This window comes from Triticum dicoccoides, chromosome 2A (assembly GCF_002162155.2).
Source record: "Triticum dicoccoides isolate Atlit2015 ecotype Zavitan chromosome 2A, WEW_v2.0, whole genome shotgun sequence".
In the NCBI taxonomy this organism is placed as follows: Eukaryota; Viridiplantae; Streptophyta; class Magnoliopsida; order Poales; family Poaceae; genus Triticum; species Triticum dicoccoides.
The window spans coordinates 644326757-644336692 of NC_041382.1; the positions used below are offsets into that span (position 1 = coordinate 644326757).

Here is a 9936-nt window from a genome sequence, read left to right on the forward strand (position 1 = left end):
AAAAAAAACTCATTTTGGGCACTCGAAAAAAATGAAAAAAATGATTATTTTTTTGGCAAAAAACTCATTTCTGATTGCACCTTTTTAAAGATATTTATCTCATTCCATGTTTATTATTTTTTCTTGAAACTCGTCCACATTTGCTGACAAAGTGAGAAGGTTTTACATTTTTTTTTGGATTTCTCAGGTCATAAAATAGCTGACATGATTTTAACATGATATTTTTAGTCAACTACGACGCCCTTCCTCACCGCATCGCCACCCCCTCCCCTTCCTCTCGCGACGCTGCACCCTCCCCCACCCCTTCCTTCTCCACACAAACCAATCCTCCTCTCCGCCGGCGGCAATGGATCTCTTCGGTGGGGCTGGTGGCGGCGTGATGCTGTCAGATATGTACCAGAGCACGGGGCCGTTGCAGGGCAGGGGAGAAGCAAAGCAGGGCAGCGGAGCCGCTGCGGCCCAGCACCGGTGGCCTCCCCCTGCTCTCGTGTCGCGCAGCCCCTCTAAGACCGCTTCCCCATCCACGACGTCGAGCTGGGAGGTAGCCTCCTTCTCCATGCTCGCGCGCTCGCTCCTGTAGAGGAGCCACCCTGCTTCTTCTCCACACGGCGCTGGTGGTGGGGTCTGGCCAGCGACGCCAAGATCTGCTGCGGCGCGATGCCGACGTGGTCCAAGAAGAAGAACACTGAGATGGTGCTCGTCAACGCGGAGAAGAAGGGCTCCGAGATGGCGCTCGTGGAGGCCGAGAAGAAGGGCTACGAGATGGCGCTCGTCGACGCCGAGAAGGATCTCATGGTGGCCGTAAAGAACTCCGAGGAGACACTCGTGGTGGGCGAGAAGAACTCCAAGAAGGCGCTCGTGGAGCCCGATTGGGATCAGCTCCTCCAAGATCTCATGGCGAGGCTCTCTTTCGCGCCCAAGAAGGATCCCGTGGTTGCAGATGAGGAGCTGTCCATGAGGGACCTTGAGCTGACCGTGGAGGAGCTCGACCTGCTCCAGCAAGCAGCGATCGACCTTGCTTCTCTCAAGACCAAAGAGGCGGGGGAGTTCGCCTCTGCGGCTGCGTGCTTTAAGTCCACCAAGGAGTCATCTTCCATCCACGAGCCTGAGCCCACCAAGGAGCCGATTTCCACCGGCGATCTTGAGTGAGTATCATCGAAAGTGCCCATCTCCTAAATAGATCTCTTATCCTGATCCTTTTGTTGTTGAATCATGCTCCTGCCGTTGGATCTACTTTCTTTAATGTTTCGGGCGAATTATCTGCATGTATTCGCCTTCTTGGCCAAGGATCTGTATGTATCTAGCCTTCCTGGCGAAGGACCTGTATTCATATAGTGTTTCTGAACAAGGACCTGTACAGATTAGTGTTTCTGCCTTAGGATATGCAAAGATTACCTTACTGTCTAACCATATCTATGTATTTTTTGTTACTTGCGAGTCATTTGATGTATGTAGTGTCCCTGATGATAGGAGTTGTAGGAATTATTGTTCCTGACGAATTACCTGCATATATTAGCCTGTGTTCTTTGTAGATTAGTGCTCCTTTAGATGGGTTACTAGTATTGCTGTTCATAGTTCTCCCCATGAAATCTGTGTTTCTCGTTAAGTTTATTAGTACACCGTTGTTCTCTGTTGTATAAGTTTTGCAAATCCGGTGTTGTTCAGTTAACTGGCCGTCAGGTTCAGTTTCAGCGCTGAGCCTTTTTGCTTGCTAATAATAGTAGGCTGCTCCACTTTACTGTATTAGGATTCTATACTACTCGTTCCTTAAATGTATCAGGCTTCCTAATTCGAGTGTTGTTGTCCCTTTTTGGTCTGGTACTACCGCATTTGTGCTACATCTATATGTATGATGAGGCTTATCTTACAGCTTAGGAGGGGAACCATTGCAGATCATGGGGCACAGGGGATTGGAGTCAGGCCTGCCAGGGAACAACTCTAGATCCTCTTTGTCGTTGAACTTTAGTTTCTTCTTGTCTGAGATGTGCATGTTTTTGGCTCATGTGTGGATTGTGATTTATCATTGAGACTTGAGACCATAACAGTGTAGACCAGCACTGGTTTTGTTTAATCTAGACGGTGTTGTGTTTAAGACTGTTAGTGCATGGTCTATGTAGTTGTAGAATGGAGCTATTTGATGTCAGAACATTTCATTTACGAGGTCAAATTCACACTCAGAACATTTCATTTACGAGGTCAAATTCACACTATGTATGCTGATCAGTTTGTTGCTTAATGTCCGTGTAGTTATATTCTGTCCAAGCTGCTTTGGCCAATGGAGGTGTTACTCAAGTCCGCATTGTCCGGATTTGGCTATCTCTCTCTCTCTCTCGGTTTCTCTGTCTCAATCTCATACAGGAGGTGGAGCTAGCCCTGCACGGATCTGCTATCCCTGCACACACCATCAAGGTATCCCCTCCATACTGCCGCTCATCTTGGTCGTTTGTCGTTCATTTCCTAGATTTCGCACGCGATGTACTGACTACGTTTGATTGACTGATTTGTTGTTGGTGAACTTGGTGGTATTGTGTATGCAGATCATGATGTACCAGCTCTGCAAGGGCGTTGCTTTCTGCCACGGACACGGTGTCCGGCACCATGACCTCGAGCCACACAACCTGCTCATGGGTGGATGGGCAGGTATCCTATGGTGCCTCCCCCACGCCCGAGGTCCTCCGCTCCGCAAGATCCGGCCTCCTCCTCGGTCCTGCCCGACACGCTCGACCGGGGCTACTCCACGCCCAAGTAGGAGTGGTGTTGCACTAAAACAGGGAGTACAAATCTCCACCTTTGCATGCTTAGTTAACTTCTGAAAAGATATGGCAGTAGTACTTGTATCTCTGCATGTTTGAGCACTCGAGGAGTACTTCAAAATGGAGTAGCTTAATTCACTGAATTTGGTTGTAGTACTAGTTGATTCACTGAAAAGATTTAGTAATGAGTTGAAAATGTGATGATTTAGCTCACTTTCTTAATGTGATGCTGCCGCTATACACCATAAATTACTGAACATTTGTTAACACTCCTAAAATGCAGTATTTGCTCCTGGAGTATTTAGAGATTCAGTTTCCTACTCCAAATTTGTTGCTGGAGTATTTGCATCTTCCTACTGTCAACATTGATGCTTTCTTCAAATTTATGAGAAAGATGTTCTGTTTTTGCTTCATGTTCCATCTATAGATGGATTATTTGTACTGCATGAGCTGATGGAGTAGATGGATGTTTACTCCTACAAACTGTATCAAATAAACTACTCCATGTCAAATAAACTATTCCATGTCAAATAAACCTTGCTATGTGAATCTTTTCATTAATTAAATTTGTACTGCTTGGAGTAGCCTGCTTGGAGTACTTCTTTTCATGGAGCTGCTTGCAGTAATTTCTGATTTGCAGTCAGATTAGCTTGGAGCAGTAGCATTGCTTGCTCTGCTATTCTCTTCTCTTCTCTTCTTTTAATTAAAATTAACTAAACCTTTTCCTTTAGTAAAATTAGGTAAAACTTTCCTAGTTAATTAAAATTAACTGAAACTATTCCTTTAATGCTTGCATAAACTTTTTTAAAGATGAATTGGAGTACTCCTTTAATGAAGGTTTTGTGTAGTCTATTGCTTGCATCAGTACTTTTAAAAATAAATGAATTATTTCATTTAAGTGTACTCTGGACAGCAGTAGTATAGCACTTGCTGCTGCTGTTAAGCTTGCATCAGTACTGGTTGCAGTAGTTTAGTGTAGGACAACAGTAGTATAGGACTTGTTGCTGTTAAGTTTTTCTTTCTCTTCTCTCTTCTCTTCTCTGTGTCTGCTGGAGTAAAATTTTCCAGTATACTCCTAGGAGTAAAATTTCTATGCTGGAGTAGGAATTGCTCTCAGGAGTAGCAGTAGTGATTTGTTTAACTGCAGCAACAACAGCAGTGCATATCAATTTATCATGCTAACAACAGTAGTGCACAACCAATTTGGAACTGAAGCATATCAATACAGTAGTGCACAAAGTTCATCAAACATCATGCAAGTTCGATGCATATCAATTTATCATGCTGACAACAGAAGCATGTGGACCTATCATCGCGATTTTGTATTTCAGTTTGTGGTAATCTAATGATGTTTGATGTCTATTGGTTGCTGTATATGGTTAAGATGAATTGAATCCTGTTGTTTTCTTTTTTATGTACACACATGCAGATGGTTGACACTCATGAATAGCAAGCAACCATACTAGTTACTACCTAGGTGTTCTAGAGATTGTTGTATTATTTATGTTCTTTTTACTCCCAGAATTATTATGCGTTCATACTGTCATCACATTGCCTGTTTTTCTTGCTGCATACATGTATCTCAAGCATTGTGTTGTATTATTTATGTTCTTTTTACTCCCAGAATTATTGTGCGCCCATACTGTCATCACATTGCCTGTCTTTCTTGCTGCATACATGTATCTCAAGCATTGTACTTCTGTGTTTGCTTAGGCGGATAACTACTAAGTGATTACAATTAATGTGTACTTGTGAATTCTAAGCTTATATTGGTGTCTCACGATCACTTGAATCTAATCTTATCATGTTCTAGTTATTATTTGCTTCTGTTGCTTCTATATACACATGTATGTATGTTTAGCTATTCACATGTATGTATGTTTAGTTATTCGACATGCTTCTGAAATTGACTGTGGTTTTAGACCGGAACACTATGCTTGTTCAAAGAGTGTCCATGTTGTGTGATATATGATGTTGTTATGTTGTGCATCTCTCTTTTGTTGCGTGATGCATCATTGTAGATATGCTTGATAGAGTAAATGATTTCAGTTCTAGTTCTGGGTCCAATGCAAACATTACTGTTAACTGTCAAGTTGATTCTAAAATGTCTCATTAAGTTCATTTCATATGGTTATTTCTAGATTTAGTACCAATTTATTGTTGACCTGGCCTATGCTCTGTACCTTGCTCTGTACCAATTTATTCCATTATTCTGTTATTTACTGTTAAATATGTTGTTAGATTTACTTTTATTTTGTTCCTAAACATTTTGTTCTATAACATGCAGATGCTGGCCTTTCATGTTTCTTTGCGAGTATGAGGACAAAGAAGTCGGAGGAAGCATAGTTCTAGCTCATTGGAGCTAATTCTGATAGTAGTATGATGTAGCAGAACTTGGCTCATGTGATAGTACACTTGGTAGAGCTTGTTATCTGATTGTATACTTGTAGAGCTTGTTATTTGATTGTAATCTTGATGTTGATCACATTTGTATGTGTGTTGTATGATGTAGCACTTTGACGGTTGATAATATTTGAAGTATTTCGTGTATTTTCTGTGTGCCAATTTAAATACAAGCTATTTATTTATGTTAAATTAAAAAAATTGAAGAATATGGCCCTGACAGCTAGGACCCAGTACCTGACAATGCGGACCCACTTGACTAGTGAACCCATTATATAAAAAAAATGAAACTCTTGAGACAAAAAGCCCACGGCTCAAAAATAAAAAGGTTGCAATGTTGGGCTAGGCCCATGAAATCGACCAAAAATTAATAGGAAAAAAATAAATGGGCTGAATTAATTGGCTCGGCCCATATAGACACCTAAACGGACCGGGCTGAATCTTATCAGTGACCTTTTCAATTGGTCGCAATATTGCCACGTCAGATCCGACGTGGCCTGGGCAGACAGCTAGTGACCAAAACAAAAGGTCATTGGTTCAACGACCTTTTGTTTTGGTCGTAAACGTCTACGACCTTATCCCGAAGAAGGTCGTTAATTTCAGTTTACGACTGCCAGCTTTTAACCTTATGTTTTTGGTCACAAAAAGGTCACGAATGAAAAACAATGACCATTCAGTGACCAATAGTCAAGGTCACAAGTTGACATATTTCTTGTAGTGAAAAGATGAACTAGGGTTTGAGAGGAGATGGTGCTGGTGAAGATGTTGATGGAGATTAACCCCCTCCCGATGAAAGGATCGTTGGTGATGGCGATGGTGATGATTTCCCCCTCCCGGAGGGAAGTTTCCCCAGCAGAACAGCTCCGCCGGAGCCCTAGATTGGTTCCGCCAAGGTTCCGCCTCGTGGCGGTGGAGTTTCGTCCCGTAAGCTTGCTTCTCTTTTTTTTCCAGGGTAAAATACTTCATATATCAAAAGATGGGCACCGGAGGCCTGTCAGGGGGCCCACGAGGTAGGGGGCGCGCCCTAGGGGGGTGGGCACGCCCCCCACCCTCGTGGACTGGGTGTGTGCCCCCTGATGCTGATTCCTTCGCTAGTATTTATTATTAATTCCAAAAATGACTTTCATGAAGTTTCAGGACTTTTGGAGCTGTGCAGAATAGGTCTCTAATATTTTCTCCTTTTCCAGCCCAGAATCCCAGCTGTCGGCATTCTCCATCTTCATGTATGCCTTGTAAAATAAGAGAGAATAGGCATAAGTATTGTGATATATCATGTAATAACAACCCATAATGCAATAAATATCAATATGAAAGCATGATGCAAAATGGACGTATCAACTCCTCCAAGCTTAGACCTTGCTTGTCCTCAAGTGGAAGCCGATATCGAGAAATATGTCCACATGTTTAGAGATAGAGGTGTCGATAAAATAAAATACGGACATGAGGACATCATGATCATTCTTATAACAAGAATATATATATTTTTTGTCATATGATTACTTATGTTAAAGTAACAATCTATTCACAATGTCAAGTATGACTCAAAAACTTTATTGAAAACTAACAACTATAATCTTGGTCATTGAAGCAATTGCAATTTATCATAACATCAGAAAGAGTCAATATAAGAGCTTTTCAGCAAGTCCACATACTCAACCATCATTTAGTTTTTCATAATTGCTAACACTCACGCAATACTTATGGTTTGGAGTTTTAATCGGACACAGAGAAAGATAGAGGCTCACAGTGTCGCCTCCCAACCTTTTACCTCAAGGGTAATGTCAACAATAATAGTTCATGCTAACTTACATCCAATTGGATATATATATCAGGATCTTTCCAACACGAGGTGCTTGCCAAAGGATAAAATATAAAAAGGAAAGGTGAAGATCACCATGACTCTTGCATAATATATAAGACAAAAATAAAAGATAGGCCCTTCGACGGATTGTCATGTGCTTTTATGATTGGATGCATGAAATCTTAATGCAAAAGAATGTCACTTTATATTGCCACTTGTGATAAAGACCTTTATTATGTAGTCCGTCGCTTTTATTACTTCCATACCACAAGATCGTATAAATCTTATTTTCTCCACATTAATAAGTCATACATATTTAGAGAGCAATTTTTATTGCATGCAACATGACAACTTACTTGAAGGATCTTACTCAATCCATAGGTAGATATGGTGGACTCTCATGGCAAAACTGGTTTAAGGGTATTTCGGAAGCACAAGTAATTTCTACTTAGTGCACGGAATTTGGCTAGCATGAGAGGGAAAGGCAAGCTCAACATGATGGATGATCCATGACAATACACTTTATCTCGGATATAAAAGAACATAAACCATTACGTTGTCTTCCTTGTCCAACGTCAACTCTTTTAGCATGTCATATTTTAATGGGTGCTCACAATCATAAAAGATGTCCAAGATAGTATATTTTCATGTGAGAACCTCTCTTTCTTTATTACTTCCTATTAATTGCAGTGATGACCAAAACTATGTTTGCCAACTCTTAACAACTTTTATTCATCATACTCTTTATATGTGAAGTCATTACTCTTCATAAGATCAATATGATCTCTTTATTCCTTTTTCTTACTTTTTCTTTTTATTATTATTTCAAGATCATGGCAAAACAGCAAGGCCCTTGACTCAACACTAATCTTTATTACATAGCTCACGGACTCGATTACATAGAGGGATCACAAGGCAAAACTCAAAACTAATTCATACCAAAGCTTTATTCTACTAGATCGAGATATTATTAAAAGGATCGAACTAAGAAAAACTATAAAGATGGGAGTGTCATGATGATACGATACCGGGGCACCGCCCCCAAGCTTGGCATTTGCCAAGGGGAGTGCCCATACCCATGTGATTATGTCTCCTTTGCTGGTGAAGAGGGTGGTGATGGATACTCGCACATCAAGCGTATGAGCTCTTCCGACTTGCGGATAATGCCCTTGAGTGCGATGAAATGATCCTTCAACAAAATATTTTCACGTGTGAGATACTTGTTTTGTATGCGAGCTAACTCAATCATCTTGAAAGCTTCAATCTCAGTTGGGGTAAAGAGGTCGGGAAGAGGTTGGATGTCTTCTTCTTCTCCCACCGGAGCTTTATCCTCCATAGGCTTCTTGATCCTATCCTCCTTGTTGATCTCCCCAGGTTCTTCTCTCTTCAGCTCCATCTTCATCAGCCAAGCATCGTTGCCTTCATTGTTGGAGGAGGGTGACGACATGATGCCTGGCCTTGACAAATTTGACAGAAAACAGCTCGAAAAAAAGACAGAGGATACTTGCGTAATACGGTGGTCAAAACCTTCGGGAGATTATATAATGAATTTTTACCGACCAAAAGAAGTATCGTGCAAGAAAACGGAGTCCGGAGAGCACATGAGGTGCCCACGAGGCAGGGGGCACGCCTAGGGGGGGTAGGGCATGCCCCTCCACCCTCGTGGACGCCTCGTGTCCTTCCCGGACTACTTCTTATTTTCCTATTTTCCTAAATATTCCAAAACAGAGAAATACTATTGTTAGAATTGATTTGGAGTCGGTTTACTTACCGTACCATGTACCTATTCCTTTTCGGAGTCTGGAACGTTCTGGAAAGTGTCCCTTATGTATTCCTCCGGGGTTATGGTTTCAATAACGTTAGTTTCACCATTTATTGGGTTACCTGAGATATAATGTTTGATTCTTTGACCGTTCACCACCTTCGGATTTGTGCCCTCGAAGTTGTTGATTTTTATGGCACCGAAATGATAGACTTCCTCGATAACGTAAGGGCCTTCCCATTTAGAGAGAAGTTTTCCTACAAAAAATCTTAAACGAGAGTTGAAAAGAAACACATAGTCACCTACATTAAACTCACACTTTTGTATCCTTTTGTCATGCCATCTTTTAACTGTTTCCTTAAACAGTTTGGCATTTTCATAAGCTTGGGTTCTCCATTCATCAAGTGAGCTAATGTCAAATAACCTTTTCTCACCGGCAAGTTTGAAATCATAATTGAGCTCTTTAATAGCCCAATATGCCTTATGTTCTAGTTCGAGAGGTAAGTGACAAGCTTTTCCATAAAACATTTTATATGGAGACATACCCATAGGATTTTTATATGCAGTTCTATAAGCCCATAATGCATCATCAAGTTTCTTGGACCAATTCTTTCTAGATCTATTCACAGTCTTTTGCAAAATTAATTTAAGTTCTCTGTTACTCAGCTCTACTTGGCCACTAGACTGTGGGTGATAAGGAGATGCAATTCTATGGTTAACATCATACTTAGCAAGCATTTTACGAAAAGGACCATGAATAAAATGTGAACCACCATCAGTCATTAAGTATCTAGGGACTCCAAACCTCGGAAAAATAACTTCTTTAAGCATCTTAATAGAGGTGTTATGATCAACACTACTAGTTGGAATAACTTCTACCCACTTAGTAACATAATCAACATCAACAAAAATATGTGTATACCCATTAGAGGCAGGAAAAGGTCCCATATAATCAAAGCCTCAAACATCAAATGGCTCAATAACAAGAGAATAGTTCATAGGCATTTCTTGACGTCTACTAATATTATCAATTCTTTGACATTCATCACAAGACAAGACAAACTTACGGGCATCTTTGAAGAGAGTAGGCCAATAAAAACCAGATTGCAATACCTTATGTGCAGTTCTATCTCCAGCGTGGTGTCCTCCATATGCCTCGAAGTGACACTTGCGTAGGATCTGTTCCTATTCATGCTCAGGTACACAACGTCTAATGA

At 41.1% G+C, this 9936-nt stretch overlaps 1 protein-coding gene across 2 annotated transcripts; it reads left to right on the plus strand.

Moving 5' to 3' along the window:
- Positions 1-296: 296 nt before the first annotated feature.
- On the plus strand, positions 297-5260 carry LOC119355950. Of its 2 annotated transcripts, XM_037622848.1 has the most exons (3): positions 297-1145; positions 2248-2409; positions 2538-5260. In XM_037622848.1, exons 1-2 carry the CDS (start codon positions 658-660, stop codon positions 2369-2371), a joined length of 612 nt encoding a protein of 203 aa, XP_037478745.1. In that variant the 5' UTR covers positions 297-657; the 3' UTR covers positions 2372-2409; positions 2538-5260. The 2 variants fall into 2 exon arrangements, with proteins under 2 accessions (XP_037478745.1, XP_037478746.1); XM_037622849.1 differs by lacking the exons at positions 2248-2409; positions 2538-5260 and adding an exon at positions 1893-2236.
- The last annotated feature ends 4676 nt before the right edge of the window (positions 5261-9936 follow it).